Source organism: Neolamprologus brichardi, chromosome 3 (genome assembly GCF_056152115.1).
Source record: "Neolamprologus brichardi isolate AB-2024 chromosome 3, ASM5615211v1, whole genome shotgun sequence".
Lineage (NCBI taxonomy): Eukaryota > Metazoa > Chordata > Actinopteri > Cichliformes > Cichlidae > Neolamprologus > Neolamprologus brichardi.
Window position 1 is genome coordinate 6,926,363 of NC_142106.1, and position 22,638 is coordinate 6,949,000.

Genomic DNA, 22,638 nt, shown 5'->3' on the forward strand with positions numbered 1-22,638 from the left:
TGTGTTTTGTGGACTTGGAGAAGGCATTCGACCGTGTCCCTCGGGGTGTCCTGTGGGAGGTGTTGCGGGAGTGTGGGGTGTCTGGCCCATTGCTACGGGCCATTCGATCCCTATACAACTGTTGTAAGAGCTTGGTTCGCATTGCCGGCAATAAGTCGGACTCGTTCCCGGTGGGTGATGGGCTCCGCCAGGGCTGCCCTTTGTCACCGGTTCTGTTCATAATTTTTATGGACAGGATTTCTAGGCGCAGCCAAGTGGCGGAGGGCTTTCGCTTTGGTGGCCTCAGGATCTCATCTCTGATTTTTGCGGATGATGTGGTTCTGTTGGCTTCATCGGGTGAGGGCCTCCAGCTCGCACTGGAGCGGTTCGCAGCCGAGTGTGACGCAGCAGGAATGAGGATCAGCACCTCCAAATCTGAGGCCATGGTTCTCAGCCAGAAAAGGGTGGAGTGCCCACTCCGGGTCGGGGATGAGTTCCTGCCCCAAGTGGAGGAGTTCAAGTATTTCGGGGTCTTGTTCGCGAGTGATGGGAGAAGGGAGCCGGAGATCGACAGATGGATTGGGGCTGCAGCTGCAGTAATGCAGACGCTGCACCGGTCCGTCGTGGTGAAGAGGGAGCTGAGTGTAAAAGCGAAGCTCTCAATTTACCGGTCGATCTACGTCCCTACCCTCACCTATGGCCACGAGCTGTGGGTAGTGACCGAAAGAACAAGATCGCGGATACAAGCGGCGGAAATGAGCTTCCTCCGAAGGGTGGCTGGCCTCTCCCTTAGACATAGGGTGAGAAGTTCGGCCATCCGTGAGGGGCTCAGAGTAGAGCCGCTGCTGCTCCACATCGAAAGGAGCCAGTTGAGGTGGTTCGGGCATCTGACAAGGATGCCTCCTGGGCGCCTCCTGGGTGAGGTGTTCCAGGCATGTCCCACTGGGAGGAGGCCCCGGGGCAGACCCAGGACACGCTGGAGAGATTATAACTCTCGGCTGGCCTGGGAACGCCTTGGTGTTCCCCCGGATAAGCTGGAGGAGGTGGCTGGGGAGAGGGAGGTCTGGGCCTCTCTGCTTAGGCTGCTGCCCCCGCGACCCGGCCTCGGATAAAGCGGATGAAGATGGATGGATGGATGGATGTTTTTATACAGTGAACAAAGCTTTACATTTTCTAAGCTGATGATTTATTTTGTACATAATAACTGAATTTAATGTAACACTGGCATCAAATGACTCTTTCTGACTTTAGTTTACTATTTTTTTTTTTTGTTTTATTTGTTTTACATTATCACCAAGTAATGTTTGTTATCTTGTGTCAGTGTTGTGCTGCCAACTCCGAGTCCAAAGGGTCTGATGAAAATGCCACTTTTAAAATGTATATTTGAGTAATTTGTTTGTCACCTCTCCTCCAAACTGGACCTCATTCAAGGAACTGCTGATACAGTCCAGTTCAGTTTCATGGAGGAAGGTGTCAAGTGTAAGGCGGAGAGGTTTGTCTGATTTTTTTTTTTTTTTAAATTATGCGTTGATTTCATTTACAGAGCAGGTCCTCTTAAATATTATTTTCTCTGTTAACTTATTTCCATTGTCTCTGAATGATACACTGATCACCTCATCCACAGTGTGTCTTTTATCACATCTTCATCACCTCATCTCCAACTGGTCATGGCAGATGGCCCCGCCCCTCCCTGAGCCTGGTTCTGCTGGAGGTTTCTTCCTGTTAAAAATGAGTTTTTCCTTCCCACTGCCGCCAACTGCTCATTTAAGTTTTTTGTCCTGACAGTGAAACTCTTACAGATACAGATGTGATGCTGCTGCACATGTTAGTAAATCTGACCCTAAATCTTCTTTAAAATTTCAGCCTTTGTAGTGAACACATGTTTTTGAAACAGCAGGGTCAGACACACTGTGGAAAAGTAAGATGCACGTTTTGTAGTCCATCTTCTGGTCATTGTAGTTTTTACCCTTTGGACATCCTGCATCACGTTGTTAATGAGAGAGAGTGTAAGGTCATTCTCAGCACACGGCTCTGTTATTTCCTAACTCCTTATCAGGGCTCCCAGTGACCTTTCCTTGACCTCAGTGGAGTTTTCACTGAGGTCAGAGAAAGGAGGTTAGGAAAGGAGATAGGAGAGACTTTTAGAGCACACAGGTAACGGCTAAACTGAGCGTGAAGGTGTGTTTCAAACATGCCGAAGCACGTCTGGTGCAATGATTACAATCTGCTCCAGGGCAGCTGGAGACTCACATGTTTTATGTTTGTCACACTTAACTGTTTCAGATCAGGACGATGTTGGTTTGAATTTGTTCCCTTAATAACAAACACCTCCATGTAGAAACTAAATTTTGTGTTTTCTTTGTCTAATATTTAAATGTGTTTGATCTGAAATATTTAAGTGAAACAAACATACAAAAACCAGGAAGGAAACAAACACTGTTTCACTCTGTCTGTGTTTGTTTCCATCTTATGTTCTTATGTGTTGTTTGTTTGAAACTTGTGATCCGTTTTTTAAAGTTTTTAAACTGAACTCAAACATAAACTACAAACTGGTCAGACATTAGAAATGAATTGTTCCTCTGAGTGTTTTAACCTGCTGTTGTGTTGCTTTTGTGTGCTGGTGTCACTGATGGCTGCTGATGTGAGAGGGCGGGTGTGTGTGTTTAGGGCCCGGATGGCTTGGGGATAGAAGCTCCTCTTGAGTCTCTGTCCTTGCCCGGATGATGCGGAACCTTCTGCCGGATTGCAGAAGTTGGAACAGTTCTTATAAAGTACAGATATTCTTTGTATCTGTACTTTATAAACTAATGAGGGATCAAAAATGCTGTAAAAATGAATAAAAAGCTCAAACATAGACCCACCTGTATGTACTCAGGTCTGTAAAGCCCAGCAATGACACCTGGTGCCAGAGAGGTTAACTGCAGTCACGTGACCGTCCTCTTTTTTGCTGTGCAGTATGGTGTTATTTTTGTACCACTATTCTGAGGGCACATGAAAAAACATTTGAGCGCACGTAAAAAAAAAAACAAAAAAAAAACGTGTTGCATTTTGAGGTGAGATTTATTTTGAGAGAAGAAAATTCATTGCTGTGTGCAAAAAAAGCTATGGCTTGTACTTGCTGTGTTGTCGATTGCAGTGTTAGATTGCACGATAGGGAAAGGAATAAGCTGGAAAATGGGCTCTATTTTTACCGTTTCCCCTCCTGGAAGCAACGTGAGGGATCTCATGTATCTGATGTTACAAAACGAAGACGTCTGGCTTGGAGAGCAGCGGTGAGACGAGCTGATATCGAGTTCTCTGTCATCATTTTTTGTTGGTGTGCTCTCCACATTTTCATTCCAGTAAGTTCTAAAGAAATTCGTATTGCTCTTTATAGGCTTTTAGTTTTATTTTCAATGCGCTGAGGTCATAGAAAATTAGAACAAACAGCCTAATGTCCCTTGGCATCCAGGCGCAATCAGTCTCTTTGTCTTTTGTGCTGAGTTTAAGCATGGTTCTGGCAGACCTGCTTCCAACACAGTGTGTTTGTTTTGATTTGTGGCTTTCTAACATGGCGCCGCGATCCCACAGTGCACTGCGGCGTGACGTCAACTCTAAAGCCCTATAGGGCTTTGGAGCGTGATGTCACAGGGGTGGGCGTGGAAAGGATTTTGGCCTGATGCCCAAATATCTGCCCAGAGATGTATGCAACACAAAAAATGACTTCTCCATTCAAGCGCCAATGCCACAGCAAGTTTTACAGTTTCACAAAAACAAAATGTTTTATTTGTCTTTAGAGGAACAGCAGAGGGACACATCTAACACAACAAACAAAGCCTTGTAGAAAGGAAACAAAAATGACGCAAAAGGCTTCCCACTTCTACAGCTACAAAAATGTATAATTAATTACAATATTAACAATTTCTACAAAAAACTAATTTAGCTCTTCTAGATACAGAAACTTCATCCCACAAGTAAGCACAGCCTGATTGGAAATACGGCATAGGTAGGGACAACCAGTCTTGTAGTCGTCCCCATTCAATCTCCAACCAATGATCACCTTCCAGCTGGAACTTACATAAACATAAAGGAAAGGAAAAACTCAATGCATCATGGGAATCCCCCGCAGCCTACATCTATTGCAGCATAACTAAGGGAGGATTCAGGGTCACCTGGTCCAGCCCTAACTATATGCTTTAGCAAAAAGGAAAGTTTGAAGCCTAATCTTAAAAGTAGAGATAGTGTCTGTCTCCCGAATCCAAACTGGAAGCTGGTTCCACAGAAGAGGGGCCTGAAAACTGAAGGCTCTGCCTCCCATTCTACTTTTAAATACTCTAGGAACAACAAGTAGGCCTGCAGAGCGAGAGCGAAGTGCTCTAATAGGGTGATATGGTACTACAAGGTCATTAAGATAAGATGGGGCCTGATTATTTAAGACCTTGTATGTGAGGAGCACGATTTTGAATTCAATTCTGGATTTAACAGGAAGCCAATGAAGGGAAGCCAAAACAGGAGAAATATGCTCTCTCTTTCAGTACCCTGTCAGTACTCTTGCTGCAGCATTTTGGATTATGCATGTATTTTTTAAAAAGTGAACAGCTGCAGTGTTAAAAAAATTTGGTTGAAAAATTTGGTTGCACCTAATTTTTGTGTTGGTACACCTAAGAAAAAAAGTTAGGTGCTGAAACTTAAATGTTTCAGATCGGTTGCATCTTCAAAAACAAAAATGAAATCACTGAGCCTCACACAGGAATATCGTTGCTACTTGTTTTACTGAACCTTCATTTTAGTCACATGTTCACAACATCAGTGTCCATTCACTCGCTGTGTCCCAATTCAGGGTCTGCATGCTTGAAGTACGCATTTTAAGTGCGATTACGTCACCGCCACGCGACGACGGCTGTCCCAATTCGAAGTGTACTTCAAATGCATACTCCAAATGCGCCGTTGATTTCCCCAAATATCAAGCGTGGTCCAGTGCACGCTTCGTGGTCCCATATATCCCACAATTCATAGCGCGGCGGTGGGTGTGGATAATTTTGCAGCAAAATACGGCAGAAGGGAGTGGCCAAACTGTCAAAGGTAATTACTGAATATGACGTCACTTATTTATGTGCGAATGTTAAATAACGAAGAACATTAAAACATTACTATTGGCTACATGTCGGCAAAGTTATGTGACATTAGTGATGTTCGTACTTTCAGCATTAACTTGGTTGTGTGTATATATATATATATATATATATATATATATACATGTATATATATATATATATATATCATAATAATCTGACAATACTATAATATTGGCCATATTATATTTAAATGACCACAGTGAGATGATTTTAGTCTCATGAACAACATTAACTAATTATTATTTACTAACTAATCTTAAATGACTGTTCAGTACAGAAATGAAGCCCAACAATCATGTTTTACAGTCCTGTGGTCTCAGCCTCAGATACTCAACTAATCAAAGTGATGTCATGACAAAAATGAATGACCAACAAAACATTTTTCTCCTTCATTTCTGTCAAACAAAGCTGTATGTAACGTTTCTCGCGGTTAGTATCATGGTTGCTAGGCAACCTGAACAGCGCAACGAAGGCTAGACCGTCCCATTTCACAAGCCTCTCACTTCCGCACTTCTCGTACTTATAGTACACACCGTACGTAGTGCGCGTAGTGCGCGTACTTCAAGCGTGCGGTCTCTTAATTGGGACACAGCCACTGCCTCCTACAGGACTCTCTCTTCTTCCACCTTTTTACATTTTTTTACACTTTTTACATTCACGTAACACAGCACCGATGCTGCCTCACCTGGCATTACCAGTATAGCAACACACTATTATCACACTCATTCTATCTGTGTGTTCTTCAGATGAATAACATGAACTTCAGATGTCTGTACTTGTAATTAATAACTTCTATGCATACGCAAACAAATATATTTATATAAACAAATAATTCTTTACAATACCACAAGATCAAACAGATTTAAATATCAAACAAAGAAAACACAAAATCCAGTTGCTAAATGGAGGTGTTTGTAATTAAGGGGAACAAATCCAATTCGAGGCTTTCAGTTTCATTTCACAGGAACAGGTTTGCCTCTGTTTTACCTGCAGGTTCACATATGGAGAGAAATTTGCCTCGCATAGAAAGCCACTGTGTATACTTTGGAACTCGGTCTCTGTGTGTCTCACTTTATAAGAGAACTCACTTGTCAAAACACAACCTAGATTCAAGTCCAAGAAACAGAACTGTGGGAACAGACCCAGAGACGCTAACAGGATCATGAGCTCTTCACATGCTTAGTTTGTAGAACATAAAGTTTGTAAAGTCACTAAAGTGTAAAACAGAATAACACATTAAGGCTGAACTTAACTCATTTCAACTGGAGGAAATTTACTCAGTCACACTTCCTCCCATGAACACAAAGGTTCACTGTTTCTGAGTACACCATCTCTGACATCACAGATTCCTCTTCTCTTATTTTTTCTGTTTTGTTTCTTTGATAAGCTTCATCTGAAGTTTCCATCAGCTGATGTTACATAAACAAACTGATTTAAAAACAGACAGGTTTGTAGTTTCAGTTTGACATAACTTCCTGTTTATATGCACAATCAGAGAAAAGAACATTCCTTGAGTTTGGGAGAACATCTTAATATTTATGTTATTTATACTATGAAGAGTATTTAAAGGGTTTTTTGTGACATTCGAGTGAAACTTTGACTCCAGTCACCCATGAAACACCAACCATGTGAGACTCAAAGCTGCCATTACTGATCCAATCACATGTGCTGAGGTTGTGACTGTGGACAAATACAGCCTCTCAAACTCTTTGATCATGTGTTTCACAAAAGAAAAGGAACAGAATACAAAAACACAGACTCACCACTGAACATCCCCACCAGTGACTGTGTCCACAATACACTGCATGCTAACAATGAATGTACTGCATCATTAGAGCCCTTCATGTTTCAACAAAGTGGCCACACATGCACATACAACAGTGAGATCACATGGCAAACAAGAAAGAAAAGAAACATACACACAAAATGATTCTTGAAAAAAAAGAAAAAACAGTTGGGTGTTTTTTGTTATTGTTAAAAGCTGTCAGACTTTATCTGACACAATATAATGAAGAAAATCACCTAAATCACAAAGAGGAAATTTAGTCAGTTACTCTCCTGTACTCTGATTACAGTCATGTATGTTTTCTCTGTGTGTGTTTCTGCTGCTTCTTTGTCCAAACAAACTCACTGGTTCTACATAAAGAACAAAGATTTGCTCTCTGTGGCTCCAACACAGCTTAAAGACCTTTTTTTTTACTGTGTGTTTTGTTTTTGTCTCTCTGTGTATGGACAGATCAAATCAATTTCCCATATTGATACAATAAAGTTACCATTAACTCAACTCACTGAGACACACTGGCAAATCAATCAATAAATCAAAGGTGGACAAAGTTCTGCAGAACAGCTGCACAGGGGCTCATGACCTTTGACTTTATTCATTAAGATCAAGTTTATCTCAATTCTCAGACAGACAGAGTGGAGGGTTGTCTCTACATTTCCCTGTTTCCTTGGAAACGTTCATTTCCTGTTACTGTAAAACCTGCTTTACCTGTTAAATGTGTTGTCAAAGTGAAACAAGAGTTAGTTGTTCAGCTGTCTGGCACAGAGGTCAGTTCACCAACAGATTGACTTCTTACAAATTGCTTTGTAAAAGGTAGGTTCCTTTTGACCTACAGAGAAAGCAGATGGATTATACCAATCTCACACTTTTTATCTTCATATGGATGTTTGTTCCATCCTGATGATCAGAAGAGTGTTTGAGGATTTAACAGATCTCTTAAGAACAACAGTAAGTGTTTGCTGTCTTTTTCTAAAATCATTTTCAGATCAATCATCTTCAGTCAAACTTTTTAGGTAAAAAGTTTCAGTTGTCATGGTTACAGTTCAGTTAACATCCACCCACAAAAACGTTTGAACAGAAAAACAGTTTCAAAAACAATTGAGACAAAATTTAAAATGTCATTCAATTTCTACTGGATGTAGAAATCCTGTAAACCTTGAAACATCAAATTTCTAGAAATTTCACATTTTATTGGTCCAACATATGAAACGTCGAACCAACACGACTTCTTCTTTTTCTGTATCAGGTGTTGAATCTGAGATTGAAGAGTTGAGTTTGAACACGCAGCTGAACAACAGGTCACGTGGAACAATATTCCACGTGACCTGTTGGTCGTGGCTTAACGAGTCGGACATTTTGAGATCGAGCAAATCATTGAAGAACAAATTTTGATCTTTAATTAAACCTTAAATTTAATCTGATGTGTTCAGGTTTAAACTCAGGTTCAGTTGTTCAGTGAAAATACCAACAGACTCAGACATTTAGAACAAACTAAGAGTCAGATGAGCAGAAACAGAGAACACGGACATGTCTGCTGTAACTGCGTCAATCTGCTCCACTTTGATGTTTGCCGTGTTCGTCTCTGCAGGTGAGATTTAACTCTGTGATAAACCAGGAAGTTTTGGCTGCACAGTAAAAATATTTCCCTGAGACTTATTTTCATATTGAGTCAGTTTTTCTGTTTGAGACGATGAAACGAGAATCAAACTGCCGTCAGAAACAAAACGTTCTTGTGCTTCAGCAACTGAAAGACAAACTGTTCATACATGACGACACATGAGAGGTTCTGATTTTGTTCTGTGGAGATCGTTCAACAACTGAACACTAAAACTTTTCCACTTCGCCTCGTTTGTTGTGACGCACTTATTTCTGCGCATCCTCAGTCCAACCTACCAAACGTCACTCTAACGAGACACGGAAGAGTTTGAACTGCAGCTTTATCTTTATTTAAACCTTAAATTTAATCTGATGTGTTCAGGTTTAAACTCAGGTTCAGTTATTCAGTGAAAATACCAACAGACTCAGACATTTAGAACAAACTAGAAGTCAGATCAGCAGAAACAGAGAACACGGACATGTCTGCTGTAATTGCGTCGCTCTGCTCCACGCTGATGTTTGCCCTGTTCGTCTCTGCAGGTGAGATTTAACTGTTAGAAACTAAACTGAGTTTATTTCTGAGATAAAGAGTCTCAGTCTGGTTTACATGCTGATTATATTTCTCTAAGAATTAGTTTCTTGTTCATTCAGTGTTGCGATCGACACAAAGCTGGGTGGAGTCTGTGTGTTGGTGCAGTTTGCAGCACAGACACAAAGAAGTGTAATGTATGTGTCAGTGTGATGTGTTGTAGTGTCAGGAGTCAGTATACAGCTACAAAGCTTTTTGTTCAGTGTATACAAACAGCTGTAGCTCCATAAAGGCAGCAGAGACTCACAGTGTCTTATGATGAGAGGCTGCTTTCTCTCACACATTATGTTCACTTATTATCAGCACATGTTGTTGTTTGTGGAACAGAGTTATTGTAGTTTTTTCTCATTAGTTTGAGTTTTTATTCCATTTGGACTTTTTGTGTTTAGTTCAGTTTAGTTTCCAGATGATTTTCTTCTTTTTCAGGTTTGATTATTTATTGCTTGAAGAGTTTTTAATCGTTTTATTCTTTTTTCATTCTTACTGTTTGGAGGTTTGTGTCAGAGGCCAGATTTAGGAGCATCAGTACAGCTGTTACAATAAAAAGCAGTGACTCAGTCTGACTGACATCCAGAGTCTCAATGAACTCGTCCATCAGCAACATTTTATCAAACTAACTGATTCTAAAACTGAAGATTTGTTTTTATTTGTTCACAAAATGGTTTCAGATGATGTTTTTCATCCATCTCAGTCTTTGCTCATGAACTTTGTCTCCAAACGTCTCAGCCTGAGCTTCCCTCTGATGAACTCGTTCATAATCTCGTCCATTCTGCTCTCAGTGAAAATCTGAACACGTTCAGCTCGGCCTCCTGTCTTTGTGTCAGAGTCTCCAAAGCAAACATGACAGCAGCTCACTGCCATCTTTAAACCTTCCCTTTCACTCTTGCTGCTGTCCTTCTGTCACAAATCAGCCCTGATGAAGATGCTCGGGATCAGGTGAGGAGGAGGCAGAAGACTCGCTGTGGTGACGCCTGAAGGGAGCAGCTGACACAAGAAGAAACACAATCAAAGATCATCATCTAATAACAGAAGACTGTCTTTTATTGTGTGCTTCTGATTGGCTGCTGTAGAAGTGAACAGTTGTACTTTGACCTTTAACCTCTCTGCTCTGTGTTGTTTCCTCTTTCAGACCAGAAAACCATCACAGCTGAGTCTGGACAGGACGTCACTCTGACATGTCGAGCTGCAAACAACAACATCATAGTTGTAAAGTGGAGCAGAGCTGACCTGGTAGATGAATATGTGTTTGTTTACCGGGATGGGATGTTTGAACCAGATGACCAGCATCCATCTTTTAAGAACCGGGTGGATCTGCAGGACAGACAGATGAAGGATGGAGACGTGTCTTTGATTCTGAAGGATGTGACGATTAATGATGCTGGAACATACAAGTGTGGTGTCTTCATGAGAGGAACAAGCTCATTGGAGCCTATCAGCATCATCCACCTTCGTGTTGTTGTTCCTCCAGGTGAGTGAGTAGAGTTGAGTGTGTGTGTGATCAGAGGTGAAGCTGCTTCCTGGTTGTTGATGTTTGTTTCTAAAGATGTTGTTGATGAGACTTTGTAGAAAGCAGCTGGTCTGAGTGATGTGATCAGAGTGCAGTAGATAATGTCTGACAGCAGTTTGAAGAGGAAATGGATTCTGTTCTGTTCTTCACTCATCACCTACCTGACAGCTGACACCTCACACCTGTTTCTCACCTGCAGGTCAGACAGGAGGACACACAGAGGATGAAGACGACAAAGATCGAGGGAAGAAGGATCTATCTACTGGACTGATAGCTGGTCTGACAGTTCTTGCTGTGCTTCTTCTTGTTGCTGCTGTTGTTGGTTTCTTTATGTGCAGAAAAAAAAAACAGAATCCTGCTGATCCACATGAAGCAGAGCATCTTCAGCTACTTCAGCCTGAATGTGAGTCAGAAGAACAAACACAAAGAAAGATAAATAAATGATGGTGAACATCCAGCAGTAGAAAGCTGGATGTTCAGAGTCTGATGTTATTTCTCTGCTGATCATCATGTTCAGACTCAGACCAACAGTGTGTGTCTGTGCTGTCTGTCAGTGACTCTGAACTACAGTTTATTCATCTTCAGGCTGTTCATGAGATTTACTGACACAAAGTCAAACTGTGTTACAAACATACATGAATTTCTGATCTCAGAGTCAGTGAGTGTTTCTGTGTTGGAGCTTCAGCTTCAGCTGTTTGTAAGAACTTGTTCTGTGACAGATGAACAACACAGACCTGAGATCAGCTGCTACACACACTGAATGAAGTGACAACACAAACGCTGTGTGATGATCTGAGTGTAGATGAAGGTCTGTGGATTATAGACGATCAATAATCTGCCTGCTTGTGTTCAGGATCATTGATCAGCTACAAATGAATGAGCTTTGACTCAGTTTGGATGTAGAAATGTTGTTTGTGTGTTGAATGCAGCAGACTGGAAGGAAAACAAAGTGTGTATAACAACCCTCTCTGTAACTGATGCTGCTTATTTTTACACTCAGTAGGTTTCATCATCTTTTCATTAAATACAGCTGAGAGTGTTTTACAGTCACAGTGTTATGATTGTTATCAAACTGCAGATTTATGGAGCTGCACACTCAGAGATTTCTGTCTGATCCTGATACTCTGAAACTTCTTATTGAACTTTTGTTACAGAACAAACATAAATAATGTTCAGCTCCATATTTACATGTGTCAGCATACGTTATCATGGTGATTTAACCAGGTTTGTGAGAGAGACGAGTCTGACTGTTTGCCCAACACAGCTCACTAACACATTACTCTGGCTTGTAGTTTCTGACACTTTGCATGTTTAGCATGAGGCTAAAATTCCCCCTCAGTGGGTCACTGGTGACCTGCTGGATGTTCAGAGGTTCATTAAATCCAACATGACTAAAAACTCAAATGTCAAAGGAAATAAACAAAAATCAAACAAAATCATTCTGATCATAATTGTACTTTGACCTTTAACCTCTCTGCTCTGTGTTGTTTCCTCTTTCAGACCAGAAGATCATCACAGCTGAGTCTGGACAGGACGTCACTCTGACATGTCGAGCTCCAAACAACAACATCACAGTTGTAAAGTGGAGCAGAGCTGACCTGAGAGATGAATATGTACTTTTGTACCAGGATGGGCACTTTGATCCAGCCAACCAGCATCCATCTTTTAAGAACCGGGTGGATCTGCAGATGAAGGATGGAGACGTGTCTTTGATTCTGAAGGATGTGACGATCAAAGATGCTGGAACATACGAGTGTTATGTTATGTGTGGTGTCTTCATGGCAGAAACAGACTCGTGGAAGCTCATCAACATCACCCTGATTGTTGTTCCTCCAGGTGAGTGAGTAGAGTTGAGTGTGTGTGAGATCAGAGGTGAAGCTGCTTCCTGGTTGTTGATGTGTGTTTGTTGTATGGATGAGCTGGTGGATGTCAGAGGTAGACAGATGTTTCTCCAGCTGTTGTCTTTGTGGCTGGTAGTCTAGAGTTGTAGAGCAGCATTGTTTGGGTAAGGTTAGAGCAGAAACAAAGACATTTATGAATCCGTCTCTTCTTCTCTTGCTCTCTAACTCGTCTGTAAACATGTGTGGGGAAACTCAATGTTAAAGCCTGCAGCTGGAGGGGGAGGGGAGGGGTGAAGCTGGTGGTTGTGAGTCTGTGAAAGTGAATCCTGCCGGTGCCATAGCTGTGAAAACGTACTTAGTGCAGACACAAAACGTCCATCAGCTTCAAAGTGTGTCAGAAAAATGTCCACATGGTGACTGATGGATGAGAGAGGTCCCATTTTTGTTGTTGTGCACAAATCATTGAACAACACAAACACTTAGAGCTGCTTTCAGTGCTGCCTGTTTTGTTACTGCACACATTTCTGATGGTCCTACAGTCCAACGTAGCAAACATCTCCCTGAAGCCTCTTCTTAGAGACCAAAGGTTGGATCAGAGCGAGCAGCTGAAAGGACACATCTATGAATGCAGTCAGAGACTTTCTCACAACCTCACACTTCATCTGGTCAGGTTTAGACTCAGGTTCTCTGCTATTATAAAAACAATAAAACCTAAGTTTCAGTTTCAGTTTTCAGTTGTATTTGTCATATGCAAGTTAGCGCAGGGTCAACATTGCAATGAAATGTGTTTAAAGTGTAGGATCAGCACTAATAGTATCACAGATGTCTGCTGTAACTGTGTCAGTCTGCTTGACAGGTGAAAGTTATAAACCAAATTGTGTTTATATCAGAGATCAAACTGGTTTACGTGTTAATAATGTTTCTGTAATATGAATTCATTTTGTCTGTGTGTGTGAAGTTTCTGACACTTTGCATGTTTAGCATGAGGCTAAAATTCCCCCTCAGTGGGTCACTGGTGACCTGCTGGATGTTCAGAGGTTCATTAAATCCAACATGACTAAAAACTCAAATGTCAAAGGAAACAAACAAAAATCAAACAAAATCATTCTGATCATAATTGTACTTTGACCTTTAACCTCTCTGCTCTGTGTTGTTTCCTCTTTCAGATCAGAAAACCATCACAGCTGAGTCTGGACAGGACGTCACTCTGACATGCTCTGAAGAGCGAGTCAGAGAAAATGAACCAACAGCTTCATCAACCTGAGTGTTGACACTGTTGTGAGTGCGCACGCCAAGGGGCTGCGAGACATTTATACAGCCGTATTTCGCACATGACTATGAAAGGCGGAAGAGGAAGTAGTTCCTTTGCATGTAGACAATCCGAATGTTATAGTTTCTTTCCACTGTGTTCCTGTTAATGATAAACTACAAATTTACTCTAAATTACTAAAATATCGATATTTTAATGTGAGAATCGATTCTAGAACATAAATGATTGGTATCGGAGGAATCGATATTTCAGGATCGATCCGCACATCACTATCCTTTAGTGCTGCAGGCAGACAAGGTGTTAAAATAGCACAACTTCAGTTTTTTATTTCTATATGATGAACTCTGCATTACTAAGTGATAAGAACAAGTAATCTGATGTCCTGTAATCATTATGACGCTATCATTTGATGAATAATACAATAAATAAAATATTTTTGTACAAAGTATCGGTATCAGATCAGTATCGTCGATACCACCCTGAATATTACTTGGTATCGGATCGGAAAGGAAATCAGTGGTATCCCACATCACTAGCAGACAGATCATCCAACTAGGGCTGGGACAATGCGTTGACGTAATCGATTACGTCGACGCGTAAAATACGTTGACGTAAAAAAATCTGTGTTGATGCGTCGTCACTTTCAAAACAGACATGGCGGCAGCGAGTAGCAGCAACATGAGTGAGGGAGTCGCAGTCGACTTAAACCTCCACCCGAACACGCAGTTCTACAGTATATAGGATATAATATAATATACACTATGATAAAAGCACAACGGCTATGCACCAGCACCTCAAACGACGGCATCCAGGAGCAGCTTCTGAAAAGGACAAAACACCGTAAGTTTTCAACTTTTTTACTAATGCTGGTTTTTACCCTTTAATTCATCCAGACACCCCCCAAGTAGGCATACACTCACTCATAGACAGAGATAAACACCCAACCTCCGTAAATGCAAAACTCATTTAAGCTGCTTAGCAGTAACATATAGCAGCTGCTGTTTAGGTGTTTTTTATTTGTGAGGGTGAGGGATTCAAAGAAAACTTTCCAACCAGGTTACTGCCGTCTGCCGTCTAGGCGTCATTTTACAAGCATGATTAGAGAAAGTATGAAACGTCAGTAGAGAAACTAAGGAATGAACTAAAAAAGGCCACATCCAAAATCTCCCTTACCACTGATGCTTGGACAAGTCTGGTCACAGAGTCCTACTTAGGGGTAACTTGTCATTTCATTAATGACAATTGGGATCTTCTCTCCTTCAATTTAGCAACACTGCCAGTTGAAGAGCGCCACACTGCAGAAAACCTTGCCTCCTGGGTGGAGAAGGTGGCAGAAAAATTCCATATTTCCTTGCATAATGTCCTTGTCATTGTGCATGATAATGCAAGTAACATAGTCGCAGCCCTCCACATCCTGAAAGAGACGTTTGGAGTGGTGTCCTATCGGTGTGCCGGGCATACACTGCAACTGGTTGTAAACCATGCACTGAAAGACCCCAAGATTGATAAGGCACTATCAGCTGCACGGGGCCTTGTAAAGCACATCAGGAGAAGTGAGCCAACTAGCACCAAACTTAAGCAGAAGCAAACCGTCTGTTGGAACAGAAATGGTCAGTGGTTGCGATGCTTTCAGATCCAGAAGTCACACAGCGTGTGAAACAGTACCTGGATCTGAAAAATGATCAGTGGATTCTTCTGGATGAATTGAAGGAGGTGCTCAAGCCTTATGAGCAAGCTACTAATGTTCTTAGTGGACAGTCTTATGTCACATTCTCTGTCCCCCCCCCCCCCCCCCCCCCCCCCCGCTGAAATCCACCCAAAACAAATCATTTGATTCTGCAGCAGTGAACTCTTTCCAGAACTGTGCAGAAGAGGAAATCTTGTATGTATGTATCTTGTATAGGTGGCATCCAGAAGTATCTGCATTTCAAGAAGATGGGAAAAATGTGTCACTCATTACTGCTGCCCTCGATCCACGTTTTCGTAAACTGAAATTCCTTTCTCCAGAAGATGCTCTGAAACTGCAAGTAAGAGTACAGAGGGAGGCACTTGATCTCAAAAGGGAGCAGAGATCACAGCTACAGCAAGAACATGTGGGACAGGAAGCCTCAGCAAGTCCCCCAACAAAGAAGATAATTTGTTGAACACTTTGTTGGGTACAGATTCTGAGGAGGAAGATTGTAATGAAAACACTGACCAGGGTGGGGATGGAGAAAATGAGGCGGTGAGGAAAGAAGTACTGTTGTATTTTGGGGAAGCCCCTATTCCAAGGGCTAATGACCCCCTTACATGGTGGAAGAATAATGCAACAAGATTCCCCACACTGGCTACTTTAGCCAAATCATATCTGGCAGTAGCTGCCACATCAACACCATCTGAAAGGCTTTTTTCAGTTGCTGGAAACACCAAAAAAAGGGCAAGCCTGACTTCTGAGCATGTAGAAATGCTAACATTTCTCCACTCCAATGCATAACTACTTCAATGTGATGAACGTGATTGAACACACACACAGAAATGGAAGAGAAGGCAGCAAAATGGATATTTTGTTAATGAAGAGCACTTTTTTTGCAGAGAGCAAACTGAATGTTAAGTTTTATTTGTTCAAAGACGCCATTGCTGCTGTTTATATTTTATTATTATTTTTTGCTATGATTTCCTTTATTCATATTTGTTTTGCACAACATTTAATTTTTTGTTAAAAACAGAAGATTGTACTACAATTTTATTGTGGATTTTGTTTTTATTAAATCTCCAATTCATAACTACTTCATGTAATTAACATGATTGACGATTGAACTCACACACACAGAAATGTGAGAAACAGGAACAAAATGGATTTTGTTTTGTGAATGAAGAGCACTTTTTTGCAGAAAGCAAAGTGAATGTTACATTTTGTGTGTTTAAAGACACCATTGTTGCTAAATGTTTTGTTAACTTTTTCTTAATTTTATATGTTTGCACATTTCATTTCTTGTTAAATGCTATCTCTAATATAAGATGGTACGACTACTACAACTTTATTTTGCAATTTTTTTTATTAAAAGGTCTTCAAATTAAGAAATTTGTGTTTTCCATTGATATCCATAAATTAGTAAATGTGAAATTGCTATAAAAGTAAAATAATGTGGAAATAATTGATAATCAAATCAAATCGAAATCGAATCAGATTAAAAAATGAATTGTTAGATTAATCGATGCATCGAAAAATTAATCGCTAGATTCATCAATTAGGAAAATAATCGTTTTGCCCAGCCCTATATCCAACATGTTCACATGTTAACTGCAAAATGAACTGATGAAAGCAGTACAAAGGTTAAAGTACCACATGTGCTGTAGTGAAAGCTGCAGCTGTTTTATTGATAAATTTAAAGACAAAAAAACCCAAAAGGATTAATCACAGCTTCCGTTTTAAACACTTGATGTACTCAGCTGCATGAAAAGCACGTTTAAATTTTCTCTGACACAAATAAAACCTGATGAAGGTCAAAGGTCGTCACTTGTATGTTGAACTACAAACTTGTGATCTGGAATTCTTTCTTTTTGCAGATAGTGACAATATAATCTAGCCTAGAATATACATTGTGTGGAATTGAGAAGTGGTTATACTTTCTATCATTTGGGTGAAAGTCTCTCCACACGTCTAGTAGTCCAAAATTGTCCATAAAGTGCACCATTCTTCTTCCAATACTCCTCTGATCGCCTTTTCCATTTGAAGAGTCTAGTTTGGCATTTAATGTGATGTTAAAGTCACCACCGCAAATGAAAATTCCCTGACTCCTTGTTGTTGCCAAATTCAAAATCTGCCCATACAAGGACCAATCACTGCCTGGGGGAATTGTCATGGTCCTGGGTCGGTGACCCAGCGCTTTGAGTTTGTTATTAGTATTTTCTAGTTTATTCTGTTTTTGTATTGGTGGTTGGGGTTTGTAGTGTTTATTTTCCCTACCTGTGTCTCCCTTTGTGCTCTGTACAGGTCCCCGAGTTTTGTGTTGTAAAACAGTCTGTGTGTTTCCTGTTTTACTTTGTAGGTCTGTGTCTCGTTATGCCCATTAGTTCCAGCTGTGTCCCCTCCTGTGTGCCATTTCCTGATTACCTGGTGTGTGTATTTATAGTTGGTGTCTGCCTGTGCTTCTCGTCGCGTCGTCTGTGTTCATTCCCTGTGTTCATTTGTGTATCTGCTCCGCGTCTCTCTGCCCCTCGCTCCATGTCCTCCTTTTGTATTAGCTTTTCCAGTTTAGGTTTATGTTCAGTTCTGCCCACACCTTGGTTATTTGTGCACTGTAAATAAAACCCACTTGCACCTCCGCCACTGTCTGCTTTTGGATACTCCTTCCTCACCTCCACACGACTGCCGCCCCAGCCGTGACAGTACGACGCGACCACAAGATGGATCCAGCAGCTTTGTCCGGGGAGAGCGACCTCACACGCGCCCTACGCCTGGTGGACTGGGTAACCCACACCTCCAATGCACGAGCGAAGGTTGTGGGGATAAATGCCATTGAGGCTATCCTGGCCGGAAATCCCTATCTCCACCAGGTCCGGGGATTTACTGACTTAATCGCTGATCTACATAAAGCCCGGGAAGCGGTGCAAGCTTCGGAAGCTTCTGCCCCGCAACAACGGACAACGACCGCCACAAAGCAGCCGTCTCAGATTCACCCACCGGAGGTTTCACGGCCCGACCCCCCAGGGGTTTTTCCCTGCCTGTCGGAGCCGTCAGCGGTGGGGAGGAAACATTCGCGCCACCGGCGCTTCACCCCACAGCCGGATTCAGGGACCCCTGTGCGACCAGCTGTGGTGAGTTTTAAGGACGCTGGTGCTTCTGGGACTGTGTTTTCTGGGGCTGTTCATGGGGAGAGTAGAGACAGTTCACGGCGCTTACCTACCTTCGTGGTAACTGACCTCTCACAAGTTGGCATTTTCAAAACATCCAAAACAGTAACTGACTGGGTTTCATCCACTCCACTACCAACTCCAGTCTCACCTCAAACAGTACATCAGCCTTTAGCCAGTTCATTAGCCCAGCCTGCATCTATTCCATTAGCCCGGTCACTCGCTCCCTCCATACTGGAGGCTGTGTCTGTGCCACCCATTTTGAATCCCGTTCCTAGCACCCTTTTTAAGCGGAGAGACAAACCCAATAAAACCACTCTAGTTTCTCAGAAACTGGCTAATTTAGAGACTGTTATTCGCCCCAGGGCCTCCCCAGAGGCTGGGTTTCGGCCCCCAGCAGACTCTGGACCCCTGGAGGCTAAGAACCCAGCTGAGGACTGCACCCGGCTGTCGCTGCCTGAGCAGGGCCGGTGCTCCGCGCAGCTGCAGTCTGTTCTGTGCCCGCCAGAGGTCCCCGCACCTGCTGGTTCTGTTCTGTCTCTGCCAGAGGTCCCCGCACCTGCTGGTTCTGTTCTGTCCCTGCCAGAGGTCTCCGCACCTGCTGGTTCTGTTCTGTGCCCGCCAGAGGTCCCCGCACCTGCTGGTTCTGTTCTGCGCCCGCCAGAGGTCCCCGCACCTGCTGGTTCTGTTCTGTCCCTGCCAGAGGTCCCCGCACCTGCTGGTTCTGTTCTGTCCCTGCCAGGGGTCCCCGCACCTGCTGGTTCTGTTCTGTCTCTGCCAGAGGTCCCCGCACCTGCTGGTTCTGTTCTGTCTCTGCCAGAGGTCCCCGCACCTGCTGGTTCTGTCCTGTGTGTGCCAGAGGTCCCCGCACCTGCTGGTTCTGTCCTGTGTGTGCCAGAGGTCCCCGCACCTGCTGGTTCTGTCCTGTGTGTGCCAGGGGCTCCAGTGCCCACTGGTTCTGAGACTGTTTTCGCTGGGGGGCCCGAGGAGCCCGTCCAGCCCCAAGACTCGTCAGCTGGAGGGCCCGAAGAGCCCGTCCAGTCCCAAGACTCGTCAGCTGGAGGGCCCAAGGAGCCCGTCCAGCCCCAAGACTCGTCAGCTGGAGGTTCAGGAGAACCTAGCCAGCTTCCTGCTTCGCCAGCTGGAGGGCCCGAGGAGCCCCTAGCCAGCTTCCTGCTTCGCCAGCTGGAGGGCCCGAGGAGCCCGTCCGGCCTCCTGCTTCGCCAGCTGGGGGGCCCGAGGAGCCTGTCCAGCCACCAGCTGCTCCACCAGCGGCCGCATCCACGCCTGCAGCAGCAGCCACATCCACTGTTTCGTCCACGCTGCCGCCAGCTGCAGCCTCAGAGTCTCCACCCACGCCAGCTGCAGCCTCGGAGTCTCCACCCACGCCAGCTGCAGCCTCGGAGTCTCCACCCACGCCAGCTGCAGCCTCGGAGTGTCCACCATCATCGCCCACGCCAGCTGCAGCCTCGGAGTCTCCACCATCATCGCCCACGCCAGCTGCAGCCTCGGAGTCTCCACCACCATCGCCCACGCCAGCTGCAGCCTCGGAGTCTCCACCACCATCATCCACGCCGTCGCCTGGTCCGGCTTCACCACCATCATCCACGCCGTCGCCTGGTCCGGCTTCACCACCATCATCCACGCCGTCGCCTGGTCCGGCTTCACCACCATCAACTTCGCCGTCGCCTGGTCCGGCCTCTGCCTCATCTGCTTCGTCTGGTCCTGGTCCAGCTCCGCCTTCGTCTGGTCCAGCTCCGCCTTCGTTTGGTCCAGCTCCAGCTCCGCCTTCGTCTTTGTCTGGTCCGGTCTCAGCTCCACCCACGCCGTCGCCTGGTCCAGCGTCAGTGTCTCCACCCACGCCGTCGCCTGGTCCAGCCTCTGCCTCAGCTTCCGTCTCGTCTGGTCCAGCCTCTGCCTCAGCTTCCGTCTCGTCTGGTCCAGCCTCTGCCTCAGCTTCCGTCTCGTCTGGTCCAGCCTCAGCTTCTGTCGCGTCTGGTGCTGCGAAGGCCACGCAGCCTTCAGGTCCCCAACTGCCGCCTCAACACCGTCGGTCATCTGCCAGGCCGCATGTTGGGCATCTTCGTCACCGTGGCCGGCATCTTTGTCACCGTGGCCAGCCCCCGGACTTGCTTTCACGCCGCCGTCACCGTCCGCACGGTCGGCCCCCAGAACTGCTTCCTCGCCGCCGTCGCCGTCCGCACGGTCGGCCCCCAGAACTGCTTCCTCGCCGTCGCCGTTCGCACGGTTGGCCCCAGAACTGTTTCCACGCCACTGCCTCTGCCTCAGCTTCCGTCTCGTCTGGTCCAGCCTCAGCTTCCGTCTCGTCTGGTCCAGCCTCAGCTTCCGTCTCGTCTGGTCCAGCCTCAGCTTCCGTCTCGTCTGGTCCAGCCTCAGCTTCCGTCTCGTCTGGTGCTGCGAAGGCCACGCAGCCTTCAGGTCCCCAACTGCCGCCTCAACACCGTCGGTCATCTGCCAGGCCACATGTTGGGCATCTTCGTCACCGTGGCCGGCATCTTTGTCACCGTGGCCGGCCCCCGGACTTGCATTCCCGCCGCCGTCGCCGTCCACACGGTCGGCCCCCGGAACTGCACTGTTTTGGCCTCCGGCGCTGTCGGCCTCCGGGTCGGCCCCCTGAACTTGTCCGTCTGGGCCTTTTTGGACTCTGTCCCTCCGTCCTGGACCCCCGCCACCCGCCCTGGTCGGGTCGTTTTCCGTTTTTTGGTTTTTGGGGGGGGGGGGGGGGGGGGGGGGGGTTTGTGTTTCTGTTGGGCTGTCTGGAGCCAGCCCTTGAGGGGGGGGTACTGTCATGGTCCTGGGTCGGTGACCCAGCGCTTTGAGTTTGTTATTAGTATTTTCTAGTTTATTCTGTTTTTGTATTGGTGGTTGGGGTTTGTAGTGTTTATTTTCCCTACCTGTGTCTCCCTTTGTGCTCTGTACAGGTCCCCGAGTTTTGTGTTGTAAAACAGTCTGTGTATTTCCTGTTTTACTTTGTAGGTCTGTGTCTCGTTATGCCCATTAGTTCCAGCTGTGTCCCCTCCTGTGTGCCATTTCCTGATTACCTGGTGTGTGTATTTATAGTTGGTGTCTGCCTGTGCTTCTCGTCGCGTCGTCTGTGTTCATTCCCTGTGTTCATTTGTGTATCTGCTCTGCGTCTCTCTGCCCCTCGCTCCATGTCCTCCTTTTGTATTAGCTTTTCCAGTTTAGGTTTATGTTCAGTTCTGCCCACACCTTGGTTATTTGTGCACTGTAAATAAAACCCACTTGCACCTCCGCCACTGTCTGCTTTTGGATCCTCCTTCCTCACCTCCACACGACTGCCGCCCCAGCCGTGACAGGAATATACACATTTAAGAGAGTAATCATAATACCCTGAATTTTGCCCATTATCAATATATATCTGCCTTCTTTATCTTTATATTCCGAAATATGTTCATAGTTCAAAGTTGAGGATATCAAATTGCCACCCCCCTTCGCCTCCCAGAACTATGGGAGGAATAGAAGACATGTTTGAAACCTAATTTGTTAAGTTTTGCATGATCTTTGTCAGCTAGATGTGTTTCCTGCATCAGAACAATTTGGGCTTTGTCCCTTTTAAACTTGGATAAGGCTTTCCACCTTTTCACAGGACTATGTAAGCCATTGATATTAATTGACAAAATTTTTATTAACCTGCCACTCATCTAGATTGTATTTTCTATGACTATAATGCACAGTTAGGTTTGCTGCCTGCACACCCTTATAATTACTAAACATACAACTTATGAAAAAAAGTTTCATCAAAAAAGAGCAAAAATCAAAATAAAATCTTAACTTCCAAGGTAGAGGTCCCTGAACTGGACCCTGCTTCACCTCGAGAGGCAGCTTCCTCATCAGTCTGTGAAGGGAGGCTCTCGATTTTCGAGGCCTCTCGTTTAGGCCATAAAGAGCATTCATGATATGTGGATACCCTCAAATAGAAGCTGAGAGTCTACACATTATATTTATTTTCACTGTATAACTACAAGTGGAATGTTTCAGTAAACAGTTGAAAACTTGTGAGTGTTCAGATATATATGGACCTAACTGCATAGCATGCTTTGATTCTGCAGCTGGTATGGTGGATGTTTTAGGTATACATATTATT

The 22,638-nt window shown here is 44.3% G+C and overlaps 2 protein-coding genes and 1 pseudogene across 2 annotated transcripts in view; 2 read left to right on the forward strand and 1 right to left on the reverse strand.

Annotated features, from left to right (window-relative positions):
• Positions 1 to 22,638, reverse strand: part of LOC148103302 (polymeric immunoglobulin receptor-like) — a 796,664-nt gene that overhangs the window by 185,741 nt on the left and 588,285 nt on the right. The window lies entirely within an intron of this gene.
• LOC148103311 (butyrophilin subfamily 2 member A1-like) lies at positions 6,899 to 12,412 on the forward strand. The gene is made up of 4 exons (XM_087832068.1): positions 6,899 to 6,913; positions 8,395 to 8,464; positions 10,191 to 10,529; positions 12,069 to 12,412. The coding sequence occupies exons 1-4, from the start codon at positions 6,899 to 6,901 to the stop codon at positions 12,410 to 12,412; spliced, it is 768 nt and encodes a 255-aa protein (XP_087688194.1).
• On the forward strand, positions 14,461 to 16,152 carry LOC148103312 (E3 SUMO-protein ligase ZBED1-like; annotated as a pseudogene).

Bases quoted from the DNA above. Each gene is read 5' to 3' on its own strand.
- LOC148103311 (XM_087832068.1), top strand. The intron at 8,465-10,190 runs GTGAGATTTAAC...TTCCTCTTTCAG, and splicing joins TGCCGTGTTCGTCTCTGCAG to ACCAGAAAACCATCACAGCT. The intron at 10,530-12,068 runs GTGAGTGAGTAG...TTCCTCTTTCAG, and splicing joins TCGTGTTGTTGTTCCTCCAG to ACCAGAAGATCATCACAGCT.